Genomic DNA, 14,097 nt, shown 5'->3' with positions numbered 1-14,097 from the left:
TTACTATAGAGGATAGAAGTGACATCCCAGAAGCAGCAATAAACCAGGGAATGGAAGGGGGAGAGAAACTCGGGAAAATTACAACCACCAGAGAAGTGGTACTGAGTAAATTGTTGGAACTGCAGGCTAACAAGGGCTCGGATCCTGATGAACTTAATCCTAGGGTCTTTAACGAAGAGTCCAGTATGATAGTAGATACAAAACCTCCCTTGATTCAAGAAAGGTCCCATCAGATTGGAAGATAGCAAATGCAACTCCATTATTCAAAAATGTAGGGAGGCCGAAAATGGGAAACTACAGGCCAGTTAGTTTAAAGTCTGGTCGTGGGGAAAATGTTAGAAGCTATTATTAAAGATGCAATAGCAAGGCACTTGTATAAGATCAAGGAATCAGGCAAAGTCAATGTGGTTTTGTGAAAGGGAAATCACGTTTAACCAACTTATTGGAGTCCTTTGAGGAAGTGACCTGTGGTGAAGATAAAGAGGAGCCTATTGATGTGGTGTACCTGGATTTCCAGAGGGCATTTAATAAAGTGCCACATCAAAGGTCATTACGGAAAATGAAAGCTCATGGTGCAGAGTGTATGATATTGGCATGGGTAGAAGGTTGATTTGCTAATAGGAAGCAGAGATGAGGCATAAATGGGCTTTTTTCAGGTTGCAAGATGTAATGAGTGGTGTGTCACAGAGAACAGTGCTTGGGCCTCATGTTTCCAATTTAAGGGGCAGCACGGTAGCATTGTGGATAGCACAATGGCTTCACAGCTCCAGGGTCCCAGGTTCGATTCCGGCTTGGGTCACTGTCTGTGCAGAGTCTGCACATCCTCCCTGTGTGTGCGTGGGTTTCCTCTGGGTGCTCCGGTTTCCTCCCACAGTCCAAAGATGTGCAAGGTTAGGCGGATTGGCCATGCTAACTTGCCCTTAGTGTCCAAAATTGCCCTTAGTGTTGGGTGGGGTTACTGGGTTATTGGGATAGGGGGAGGTGTTGACCTTGGGTAGGGTGCTCTTTCCAAGAGCTGGTGCAGACTCGATGGGCCAAATGGCCTCCTTCTGCACTGTAAATTCTATGATCTATGATATAAATGCCTCGGATGAGAGATTTACAGGTTTGTTTCCAAATTTTCTGATGGCACAAAGATAAGTAGGAAAGTAAATTGTCAATATGACTTATGGAGGTGATAATAAGGTATGGATAGGTTAAGTGAATGGGCAAAGATCTGGCAAAAGGAGTATAATATGGGAAAATATAAAATCATCCATTTTGGCTGGAAGAGTAAAAAAGTTTAATACGGAAATTGTGAGAGGTTGCAGAACTCTGAGGTGATGAGGGATCTGGGTATCCTCCTGCATGAATTGTAAAAGGCTAGTATATAGGTACAACAGGTAATTAGGAAAGTTAATGGAATGTGATGCTCTATCATGAGCAGAATTGAATACAGGAGTAGGGAAATTATGCTTCAGTTGTACAGAGCATTAGTGAGATCATATTTGGAGTACTGTCTACAGCGTTGGTCATCTTATTTGAGGAAGGATAAATGTGTTGGAAGCACTTCAGAGAAGGTTTACCAGGTTAGTGCCTGGAATTGGTGGATTGTCTTGTGAGGAAAGGTTACCCAGGCTAGGCTTGTATCCGCTTAGAAGAGTAAGAAGTAACTTGATCAAAACATATAAGATCCAGAACAATTTGACAGGGTGGATGTCGAGAGGATGTTTCCTCTTATGGGAGAATCTGAAATTAGGGGTTACCATTTAAAAATAAGGTATCGTCCATTTATAAAGGAGATGTGACAAAGATATTTTCCCTCAGCGGTTCTTGAGTCTTTGGAACTCTCTCCTGAGTATGATGGAAGCAGGAGTATTTTAATATTTTAAGGCAGATATGGATAGATGCTTGGTAAACAAGGGAGGGCGATAGGTTATCGGGGGAAGGGGTGATGCAGATTTAAAGATGCAGATTGCAGAGCAGACTCGAGGAGCCAAATGTTCTACTCTTGCTCCTTGTTTAGACATTCATAGGCAATCTGTAGGTTGAGAACACCACGAATGGTGGGCATAGATCAAAGGCCATATCTCAGGGAAAATATTCACTAAGCTACGAGTAATGGTAGGAGTAAATCAAAAGTCGTGCATTTCCCATCAGTGTATCAGGATATGATCAGAAAATTAATCTGGAAACGAAGGGAGTCATTTTGGCAAATAGTGAAAACAGGCCCCAAATGAATTATGAGATAATAAGAATGTGAAGATCTGGAACTGACACATAATTTTGGTCGAATTGCTGATAGCAAAAATTTTAGCTTGATTGACGTGGGAAACAAGAGACCTGCAGATTTACCACTCAAGTGCCTATTGAGAACAATGTCCATAGAGTTGTAAATGTGGGCTCCTTTGGCTCATCTCCACTGAAGGTGCACAGTGCACTGCTTTGCGGATGGTGGCACATTGCAGTATGACTGAGCCGCAAAGAATGGAGCATACAGGATCCCAGAGATGACACTGGAGATCCTGATCAAAGAGATCCAGAAGAGGAAGGATGTCCCATACCTATTGGGAGCATAAACATCACTTCACCCTCCTTGCATTCCCTCAAGTACCTGGTGGAGCTGTTGTGCCTCATGCATTCGTCTCAATCCTAGACCAGTCAGAGGCAAATGTAGCAAGATGCCCAAGAACAGGCACTTCCTCTCTCCTGGTGACTCCTGTAAAAGGAGTCCAATATGGTGGAAGAGCACAACATTGGTTAAAATCTCCAAGAATAAATGGAATAAATACTGCTAGAATGTTGATGAAATCTTGACAAAATGCCTCAGAAATTCTGAAATAAAAGCAGAAGATTCTGGAAATACTCAGCATATTTTTTACATAAAATATGGTGGGACCTGCCAATTTATATATCTGTCTGAATGCATATGTGACATTTTAAAAGGATCTGTTGCTGTTTTTTCATTTTGAATGTTAGGGTTCAAATTTATTTCTACTGGTGTATTGTCCTCCCTCCTCGCCAGATTTTAAAATAACTGTAATGGCAGAGCCAAAGAAACATACTCCAAAAACAAAAGGAAATTAGTTCTGATAAAAGCACATTTATTATGTTTCAGAATATTTCAGCATGACAAAACCCAGGTTTCAAAAAGCGATTAGAAATCCCTCATGCGTCTGAAAGATCCAATAGTTGAGTTGTAGCCGCCCCAGTCACTGTATCTCTTGTATTCACCGGGTCTCATGAAGTACTGTCGGCCTCTGTAGTTGGGATGTTCATAGAAGGTCCAGTAACCGTCCATCACATGGCAGGAGTGGATGTCACGGTAACGGAAACGATCGTAGACAGATGGACAGTCATCCATGAATTCCATCATCTGTCCTCCGAAGTCAGGCCTCTCGTAAATCCTCATCTTGTAGTTTCCACCTCGGTACTGTAATGGAAATGAATTAAACATTTAGCAGGCATGTATAAATGCATCTGCACAACAGTCAAGAAAATTATTGCCAAGTGTCTTTTCTTATATGAGTCACATTGTCAGGAAACCCATTAGCAATTTTGATGAAAATTCTTCAGTTTAAGTAGCCTTTTTGTCGATTTCTAGCATTTTATGTTTGGCCATCGGCTATCCAATAAACTAAATTTTAAAATTTTATCAGTACTAACGAACAGCCAATAAAGGTTAGGACTGATAAAAATAATGAAAACATTTGGATTGAAGTTCCTCTTCAGAATCCTGGGAAATGAAAATCTGAACCCAACCTCTGAAGACGGACTTTGCATTTAAAAACACAAGAACAAGAATGGGCCATTTTGCCCCTGGAGTCTGTTCTTATACCCCATGAGATTATGGCGAAACTTGACCTAAATCAATACACTTGCCAAGAGAGTTGCCATGCCCAGATCGTGGATGCATCAACTGGGAGAGGAATGGAAGGAAGTCTGCAGATTACTTCTCTGCCATGTTTCCTTATGACTCACTCAACAAATAGCATCAACCCTATCGGTGAATGCGTCAATTGGCAGAACAAATTGGGCTGGTTCAGCTCAGTGGGCTAGAAAGCTGGTTTGTAATGCAGAACAAGGCCAGCAGCACGGGTTCAAATCCCGTACCAGCTGAGAATTCTGATTTCTCCCTCTGTGTACCCGAACCAGGTACTGGAATGTGGCGGCTAGGGGCTTTTCACAGTAACTTCATTGCAGTGCTAATGTAAGTCTACTTATGACAAAAATATTTTTAAAATAGGTCTGATTTCCGGTGCTTGATTTATTATGAGTGCTCAGGCACTCTTATTTGTTCTGTTGTTAAACACATTTCACTGGGTGCTTGCTCGTAGATTGTTCTGATTGGTCTCTATAATCTGTGGAAGATTAATGGAAATCTACCTTTGCCCTCTGACAAGGTGTATCCAGCAGTTTCATCAATTTTCAGGAAAGTTACAGGGATCAGTCAGAACAGTCCTGAGGAAAATCCTGAATGTTACAGTGTGGGCCAACTATTGCAGTTTACAACTTACATTTCAACTTAAAATTGTAACTTTTTGTTTATTAAATAAATAGATCACCAGGCCAATAAAAATATTTATCAGTTGATGAGTTAATCAACACCTTTCGGAATTGTGCATTTATTACTTACGTGTGGGTAGGAGCGACATGACCTGATGCTGTCATTGAATCCCATCCAGCGCTGGTAGTCAGGATATTCTCCCCTGCTCAGAACATACTGGTATCCCATGTAATTGGGTTTCTCATAGACCACCCACCAGTCACTCTCAACACGGATGGAGTTACAGCGGCTGAAGTAAGAGGACAGGTCAGCACAGTCACTGCTGCACTCATAGTGCCGACCCTGGAAGTTCCTGTCCTCGTAAAAGATAACCTGTGAGGAAAGAAGATGAAATGAAATACTTGTATTTTCCAACCAATTATTGGTAAGGTGAAAAATATGAGAGTTAACCTTACCTTTCCCATTTTGAACTCACTGTTGGAAAAGCAAGAGACTGACACATTATTGCTCTGGGTGCTCAGTATTTATATGTTTGAGAGACCATTGCATAGACCTTTGTTATTTCAAACAATCTCAAGCGCACATCAGCAAAAACAGACCGAGAATTGAAATGTGTCATAGAATACGCCATTATTCAGAGCAGTAGATTGCGATTGGTTCGTCTTGTTTTGCTTTCATGTCATTTTGATTGTCCTATAATTAAAAAGAGAAACAGTGTATGAGACTAGAGCTATTCTCAAAGTGGAACAGACAAAAACTTTCAACTGTGAACTCTGCTGTGCTGTCATAAACTGGACATTGTTGTTTTGTTTGATTTATTTTGCTTAGAGGTACAAAATAGGTGCATACGAATTGGGAGCGGGAGTAGGCCACTTGACCCCTCGAGCCTGCTCTGCCATTCAATAAGATCATGATTGATTTGATTGTATACGCAACCAACATCCATGCCTACCCACCTGCTTATCAAGAATCTATCTACCTCTATCTCAAAAATATTCTTGGGTCTATTTCCACTGCCTTTGGAAAAATAGAGTTCCAAAGTCTGCAACTCTCTGAAATAAATCATTTCTCCTCATCTATGTCCAAAATGAGTGATTCCTTATTTTCAAACCGTGGCCCTTAGTTGTAGGTACTCCTTCAAGAGGAAACATCCTCTCCACTTCCACCCTGTCCAGAACCCACAGGATCGTTTATGTTTCAATCAATCAAGTCATCTCTTACTCTTCTACACTCCAGCCATTATAAACCTAGCCTGTCCAACCTTTCATCATTAGACAACCTGCCTGCTTTGGAGCAGATTATTACACAAAATAATTTCAGGAGACCCTGGCACAGAACGATAATTTATTAGCCAATGCATTAGCAGGACACAACCTCAGAGAAGGATCTCCGGAGCTGAATCTAGCCAACTGAGAAATCAAGTAATATGTATACATTGTAGGTCATTAGGACAGAGGCATTATTTACATTTGTAGGCAGAGGCATTATTTACATTTGAACAGTGTATCTATCAAGCTTTATGTTGAACAAGTTTCAGGTGTTCGCCCAGGCAGAGTGAGTACTTTCTGCCCATATCTTTCGATGGCTCTTTCCCTTAACTCTTCTCTTGATGTTCGGGTTGTTGGCTCTGAAAAATCAAGTTGGACTGAAAAACATGCTATTCAGGGCCTCGCAGGTTGCTTGGAAAAGCAAGTTTTCTATAGTCACTAAAACCTGTTGGACTGTAAAACGTTATTGAGAGTCTCACAGGTGGCTTTTATCACTGTGTAAGCATTCAGCTAGCCCCGTTTGTGTCTTTTGCCACATTGTGGAATTTTCCTCTATTGTTATAATATATTGTATAATACACAATATAAGTTCAAAAACTCCCTACGATCCCTTATTTGCCTTTGTAAATTGTTGTAATTAAACCATTTTCATTAGTTCCTCTCTTACACCGCCCAACCCAAGTGTTAGTTTTGTAAACCTTCTCTGAATTGCTTCCAACAGATTTATATTCTCCCTGAAATAAGGAGACCAATACTGTACACAGTGCTCCAGATGTGGTCTCACCAACGCCCTGGGTAACTTTCCATTTGTATTCAATTCCTCTCTCAATAAATGACAATATTCGATTGGTTTTCCTAGTTATTTGCTGTACCTACATACTAACGTTTTGCAATTCACGCATTATGATGTCCAGATCCCCTGCATCTCAGAACTCTGCAATCTCTCAGCATTAAGATAATATACTCTGTGCTGTTCTTTGTGATTCTTGTTCTCAGGATGAATGTTGTAGTGTTCACAAAGAATAAAAAAGCTAAGTTCATAAATAATGCTAACATTTATTTACACTACTTAAAGTAAGTTTGACCTCTTACTCCTAAAGTAAACACTAGACTATTCTATAATCTATACTCAACTACACGCGTCTCAATATTCTAACACTGTTGTGCACACTATCACTGCTCTCTCCAGCTCTCCTCTCCAGCTCTCTATCAGAGATCTGTGAGTCACTGCTTTATATACTTCTGTAATTAGCTCTATCTAGTGGTAATCTACATCATTACATTAACCCTTTGTCATCTGTTCATTTCCTATAATGTCACATGCTTCTTTTTAAATTTTTTGTGTCAAAATGAGCAATTTCTCACTTTCCCACATTATATTCTATTTGCCACTCCATTGCCCAGTCACTTAACCTATCTATGTCCCTTTGTAGCCTCTTTATGTCCTCTTCACATCTTATCCTGCAGGGACTATTCAGCCCCTGCAGAACCCACCTCCTCCGAGTGGAAGCAAATCATCCTCGATGCTGAGGGACTGCCCAAGAGCGAGATTTAGCAATACCACTCTTATTTTTTGAGTGGACATGTCTGCTTTGTACATTCAGGGTTTCGTTTTATAGTGCTTTCCACTAGTTTTCTACTGATTTATCCTCTAACAGTGCTGCATAGACCAGCTCAGCCAAGTCCCTTCTCATTCCTGAAAAGATTGCCTTCCCCAGTTTAAAACTTTTACTCCTGCTTTATCTCTGTCCTTTTCCATGGTAATACTGAATCTAATTGAATTGTGATCACTGTCCCCAATATGGTTGCCAACAGTCACTTTATCCACTTGCCCTTCTTCGTTCCCCAAGACGAGGCCTAGAATTGCATCGCCTCTCATTGGGTTTGTCACTAATTGGTTGAAAATATCTACAGAAACTCTTACTATACATTTTTATATTTCTAGCTAACTTTCACTCATACTCTATTTTTTCCTTCCTTGACAATCTTTTGGTCGATCTTTTCTGTTTTTGATATTCCATCCAATCTTCTAACCTACCACCCAACTTTGAACAATTATGTACTTTTTCTTTAAGTTTGATACTATCATTTTTTTTAACGGATAGCGGGTCCTCCACTTGGAATAGTTTTCTCATTAGAATGTATCTAGTCTGTGTATTCTGAAATATCCTCTTAACTGTCTGCCATTGGGGCAACACGGTGGCCGAGTGGTTAGCACAACTGCCTCACGGCGCTGAGGTCCCAGGTTCGATCCCGGCTCTGGGTCACTGTCTGTGTGGAGTTTGCACATTCTCCCCGTGTCTGCGTGGGTTTCGCCCCCACAACCCAAAAATGTGCAGAGAAGGTGGATTGGCCATGCTAAATTGCCCCTTAATTGGAAAAATGAATTGGGTAATCTAATTTTTTTTTTAAATGTCTGCCATTCCATCTCTATTGCCCTAATTTGCCAATTCTCTTTAGCTAACTTTGCCTTCACACCCTCATACTTGGCCTTATTTAAGTTTAAAATACTAGCCTTGGACTCATTCATCTCTCCCTCAAACTGAATGTAAAATTCAATCTTATTATGATCACTGCTACCCAATGTGATAGGATTAATTCCCAATAAATTAATTAATTAATCTTATCACGTTACTCAATACCTGGTCTTGTCCAGCCTGATCTCTGGTTGGTTCCGGAACATGCCATTCTAAGAAACTACCCTGAAAACATTCTATGATTTCCTCACATCCGCTGCCTTTGCCCATTTGATTTTATCAGTCAGATTACAGATTAAAATCGCCCTTGAGTATCGCTATAACTTTCTGAGCAGCTCCCATTATTTCTGCCTTTATACCCTGTCCCAGTGTATGGTTAAGGTCAGGGAGCCTGTACATCATTCCAACAATTGACTTCTTGTCTTTATCATCTCTATCCAAACTGTTTCCACACCCTGATTTCCTGACTTTAGATCATCCCTCTCTAATGTACTCATTCCATCATTAATTAGCAGAGCCACTCCTCCAACTTTTCCTAACCACCTGCCCTTCCTAAATGTCACATACCCTTCAATATTCAGGTCCTAATCTATGTCATCCTGCAGCCAAGACTCTGTAATATAGAGTCATAGATGTTTACAGCAGGAAAACATGCCCTTCAGCCCAATTTGTCCATGGCACTCAGATTTTATCATTAAGTTTGTCCCAATTGATGGAAATGAGTCTAAGACAGGTGAGGACCTTGAGATGATTGTTATCACTAAGGAGGTAGTGATGGGGCCAAAGGTAGACAGGTCTCCTGGCCCTGATGGAATGCATCCCAGAGTGCTAAAAGAGATGGCTAGGGAAATTGCAAATGCACTAGTGATAATTTATCAAAATTCACTAGACTATGGGGTGGTCCCGGCGGATTGGAAATTAGCTAACGTGACACCACTGTTTAAAAAAGGAGGGAGGCAGAAAGCAGGTAATTATAAGCCAGTTAGCTTAACTTCGCTAGTAGAGAAGATGCTGGAATCTATCATCAAGGAAAAAATAGCGAGGCATCTGGATGGAAATTGTCCCATAGGGTAGATGCAGCATGGGTTCATAAAGGGCAGGTCGTGCCTAACTAATTTAGTGGAATTTTTTGAGGACATTACCAGTGCGGTAGATAATGGAGCCAATGGATGTGGTATATCTGGATTTCCAGAAAGCCTTTGACAAGGTGCCACACGAAAGGTTGCTGCATAAGATAAAGATGCATGGCATTAAGGGTAAAGTAGTAGCATGGATAGAGGATTGGTTAATTAATAGAAAGCAAAGAGTAGGGATTAATGGGTGTTTCTCTGGTTGGCAATCAGGAGCGAGTGGTGTCCCTCAGGGATCAGTGTTGGGCCCACAATTGTTCATAATTTATATAGATGATTTGGAGTTGGGGACCAAGGGCAATGTGTCAAAATTTACAGACGACACTAAGGTGAGCGGTAAAGCAAAGAGTGGAAAGGAAACCGGAAGTCTGCAGAGGGATTTGGATAGGTTAAGTGAATGGGCTAGGGTCTGGCAGATGGAATACAATGTTGATAAATGTGAGGTTATCCATTTTGGTAGGAATAACAGCAAAAGGGATTATTATTTAAATGATAAAATATTAAAACATGCTGCTGTGCGGAGAGACCTGGGTGTGCTAGTGCATGAGTCGCAAAAAGTTGGTTTACAGGTGCAACAGGCGATTAAGAAAGCGAATGGAATTTTGTCCTTCATTGCTAGAGGGATGGAGTTTAAGACGAGGGAGGTTATACTGCAATTGTATAAGGTTTTAGTGAGGCCACACCTGGAGTATTGTGTTCAGTTTTGGTCTCTTTACCTGAGAAAGGACGTACCAGCACTGGAGGGTGTGCAGAGGAGATTCACTAGGTTAATCCCAGAGCGGAAGGGGTTGGATTACGAGGAGATATTGAGGAGACTGGGACTGTACTCATTAGAATTTAGAATGATGAGGGGGAATCTTATAGAAACATATAACATTATGAAGGGAATAGATAGGATAGATGCGGGCAGATTGTTTCCACTGGCGGGTGGAAGCAGAACTGGGAGGCATAGCCTCAAAATAAGGGGAAGTAGATTTAGGACTGAGTTTAGGAGGAACTTCTTGACCCAAAGGGTTGTGAATCTATGGAATTCCTTGCCCAGTGAAGCAGTTGAGGTTCCTTCATGAAATGATTTTAAGATAGAGATAGATAGTTTTTTGAAGAATAAAGGGATTAAGGGTTATGGTGTTCGGGCCAGAAAGTGGAGCTGAGTCCACAAAAGATCAGCCATGATCTCATTAAATGGCAGAGCAGGCTCGAGAGGCAAGATGACCTACTCCTGCTCCTAGTTCTTATGTTCTTATGTTTAATTGCCCGCAATGGATCTATAAGATCACAGTTACTTACTTATTTTTGTGCTATCATTTCATCTGTTTTGTTTCCAATGCTACGTGCATACAGATACACAACCTTTAGTTCCATCCTTTTATTATTTTTGTAACTTCCAGCCTTATCTGCTGATTCAGACTTAGATTTTTACTCCCTGTAATCTCTGTACATAAGAACTAGTGGCGAGGGGCAAAACAGAGGAAAGGCTTGAGCCAGGGAAAGGACCAGAATGGAAGTGTGTGATGCAGGAAGCATTAAGTTGGGATGGGTGGGCCAGAGGGGAAGGGAGACAGGGTGTGCAGGGGGCATGCTTAAGATACTGTGTGGGGCATGAGGCCACACTATCTGAGCCATGTTAGAGGACTCTGCATGGCCCACATGTCTTGGCCCCAGTTTGGTGTAAGGGAAAGCCCCCATGGGCAGTAAAGGGCATGCACAGAATTGTGTGTAGGGTGTGGTCAGTCAACTAAGGCATTCAGTTCTGGGGGTTTGAGGCAAGGTACTGAGATGCCGAGGAAACAGTCACATTCAGGGGAGGCGTTTGGATCCAGTAAGTCAGTAAATGGAGGGATATCAGATTATCTCACATCGGGGATCTCTGCAAGTAACACTGAAGGTGGCCTCGAGAAGGGCAGGGATCAGATCAGCAAAGTGCATAGGGACCTCAACATTGAAGGGAACAGGAGAGAACTCGAAAATCCACAAACCAGACTGAGGTCCAGGTCAACTGGGGGAGATGTTTACAGGAGGGAATGGAATTAGGAGGAGGTGATTGTGGAGGAGGATGTGAGAAACTTGATGGGTGACAAGGGAAGGGTGGAAAGTGCTGGCCGCACTCATAAATGTTAACACCATCTTTGTTTTTACTGAGTAATGACAAAGTTAGAAAAAAGAGCATGAAGAAAATGATATGGATGCGAGTGGGAGGAGGTCAGGTATACTTTTTGGTCAAGCGAAAGGGAACCCTATTAGTTATTTGCTCAAGCCATGAAGAACAAGGCCTAGCTGAATATCGGTTTTGTGAATCAAATGCCCATTGAAGGAGCATTGCTCATGGACTAATGGTGGGCATTCATCTGAGAATCTATTTAGATTTGGAACCACATTAGAGTTGGTGTGATTGGCCATTTGTACCTGACAGGGGGATGTAAAAAGGGATGGAGGATAAATCATTCAAGGGCTATGGTTGTTGCGCAGAAGCAACATGCTCACACCAAGTCTCAATATTCCCAGTTAATGGCGCAATCCTAAAGTCATGACATTATTACAGGGCTATAGTTTTTATCGTGAATGTCTAGGCTCATTGAGGCAAGCTGACAATTGGCTGAAGGAGGGTTCTCGCACATGCTGTATTCGTCCTGATCAAGACCCTCTCTGTGAATGCAGTTATTTCTGAAGGGGAAGATCAGCTACCTGTGGTCATCCAGGATGTGTTAAGGTCCTTCCAGTTTGTTCCTGTTTATTCCCTTATTTCCTCTTTTATTTCTGCCGTTACATTTTTGATCAATGGATGTTTAATGGGTCTGTGATTTTATGGCAAAGCCGGCTGCACCTTTAATTCAAACAGGAAGATCCAGAAGGCCGTGCTGTTTAGACTGATATCAGTGATGAATCAGATTGATTGATGTGGCTGGCGGCCAATGAATGGGCCGAGGGGACAGTGGTCTGCCCGGTAACAGGTGATGGTGATTGCATATTATCCTTTTGGAATGTTTCACAGGGTCACAAGGCTTGTGTTTCATTTCACTTTTAGTTCTGCAGGCTGGATGGAGGAATCTAACCAACAGGTATATTCAGTTAATAGCACAGGGCTAAATCGCTGGCTTTGAAAGCAGACCAAGGCAGGCCAGCAGCACGGTTCGATTCCCGTAACAGCCTCCCCGAACAGGCGCCAGAATGTGGCGACTAGGGGCTTTTCACAGTAACTTCATTTGAAGCCTACTTGTGACAATAAGCGATTTACATTACATTTACATTAATTCTCAAGAAAAGGCCAGTGTGAGAACCACCTCTCTCTTCAGAAATGGCTGGTGCAAGCCATGACCAGAATCTGATAAGTCTCTCTCCAGAACAGGCTATCTAATGCTCTCCTGGGAAAGCTGTGAATAAAATATTGCTAACTACAAGGAAGATCATTATGGGTTGTAGGTTAGACACATTAAACCACAGTCATACTGAGAAGAGAGTGCACTGAAGAACTCATCATCCGAAGAAAAGACCCTCATCTTTTGCCTTTTATCCTTATTATGTTTTCAACCTTTTCCTTCTCCTCTGTGTTTGTCTGTATTGCGTGTGTGTGAAAAGTGTGGGGTAGTCAACAGGGTCTTAGAAGTTAAAATACATTCAATTAACTGTATTCACTGCATATTACATATTAGTTCTAGTTATAAATAAATAGTAATTGTGTTCACACTTACAAACCTGGTGACTGTAATTATTGGACACAGTGTCAATGGGGTCTTTTTTTAAGATTTATCAGTTAATTCACTTGTGTTGTGACTCTGGAGCATGTGGGGCTTGAATTGACTGTGCACTTGCCCAGGGTATTGGAACAGATGTGTTTCGCCTGCAGGTGAGGGTCTGAGGATGCCATGTATAGATGGAAGCCAGGGCAAGGGCTTTTCACTGGCCTCCTGGCTTGGAGGTGGAGGAAACCAGTCCAGGGAAAGTTAAAAAAAATTCTATAATGTATTCGTTGACCGACATAAAGAAGGTTGGAGAATGCAGGCTGCAGCCGAAGAAGGGTCCATCACTGATTGGCACAGGTCCAGGAGGAGGAGTGGCCTCAGCAGCAAGGCGAAGTCGGACCCTAAGAAGCCCAAGCTGCTTCTGAAGAGGAACAAATTCAATGAAGACCAGTGGCACGGAAGACGCTGTTCATTCATGGAGATGAGTACAAAACAATGTTGTAGGTACCTTTGCTTGTCCAGGGATGTTGTAGCTCACATTTGTCAGATTCTCCATGAAGAACAGGTGTAATAAGGACTTGGGCAGTAACTCATGCTGGTGGTTTTCAAGATAACTGCCTCACCTAAACTATTTTTTCACTGGAGACTTTTGCGGAATCTTCCAATCAATGACAAACAAATGCAGGAGCTGCACGAGACCCCCTGCCTCTTTGACTCCGGGTGCATGGAGAGTTTAGTGCATCCAGAAACGGTAAGGCGCTGCTCCCTGCGCACCTACCCTGCCTCCCAAACCTCGCCTCTGGGTCCCATTCCATCCGAATTCGGGGGTACTGTATCGTGGACCTCGCGGTCCAGGGCGCTGAATCCGCCCGCTTTAAACTCTATGACCTCCCTCACCTCTGCACACCCCTGCTGCTTTGTCTGGATTTTCAATGTAGCCACCGAAGCCTGACTCTGAAGTTCGGCGGACCATTACCCCCCTCACGGTCTGTAGCCCCGCGACTCTGAAGGTTGCCCCCCCCCTCACTCTTCGCAAACCTCACCCCCGACTGCAAGCCC

The 14,097-nt window shown here is 42.3% G+C and overlaps 1 protein-coding gene across 1 annotated transcript; it reads right to left on the bottom strand.

The window, feature by feature from the left end:
* Positions 1–3,062: 3,062 nt before the first annotated feature.
* LOC119961616 (gamma-crystallin S-1-like) lies at positions 3,063–5,069 on the bottom strand. The gene is made up of 3 exons (XM_038788909.1): positions 4,942–5,069; positions 4,616–4,858; positions 3,063–3,412 (listed from the first exon to the last, which is right to left on the bottom strand). Exons 1-3 carry the CDS (start codon positions 4,948–4,950, stop codon positions 3,137–3,139), a joined length of 528 nt encoding a protein of 175 aa, XP_038644837.1. The 5' UTR covers positions 4,951–5,069; the 3' UTR covers positions 3,063–3,136.
* Between the last annotated feature and the right edge of the window lie 9,028 nt (positions 5,070–14,097).

The sequence above is a fragment of the Scyliorhinus canicula genome, chromosome 2 (genome assembly GCF_902713615.1).
Source record: "Scyliorhinus canicula chromosome 2, sScyCan1.1, whole genome shotgun sequence".
NCBI classification, from domain to species: domain Eukaryota; kingdom Metazoa; phylum Chordata; class Chondrichthyes; order Carcharhiniformes; family Scyliorhinidae; genus Scyliorhinus; species Scyliorhinus canicula.
This window is presented reverse-complemented; position numbering and strand designations above follow the sequence as displayed.

Bases quoted from the DNA above. Each gene is read 5' to 3' on its own strand.
- LOC119961616 (XM_038788909.1), bottom strand. The intron at 3,413-4,615 runs GTAAGTAATAAA...TTTCCATTACAG, and splicing joins CATGTCGCTCCTACCCACAC to TACCGAGGTGGAAACTACAA.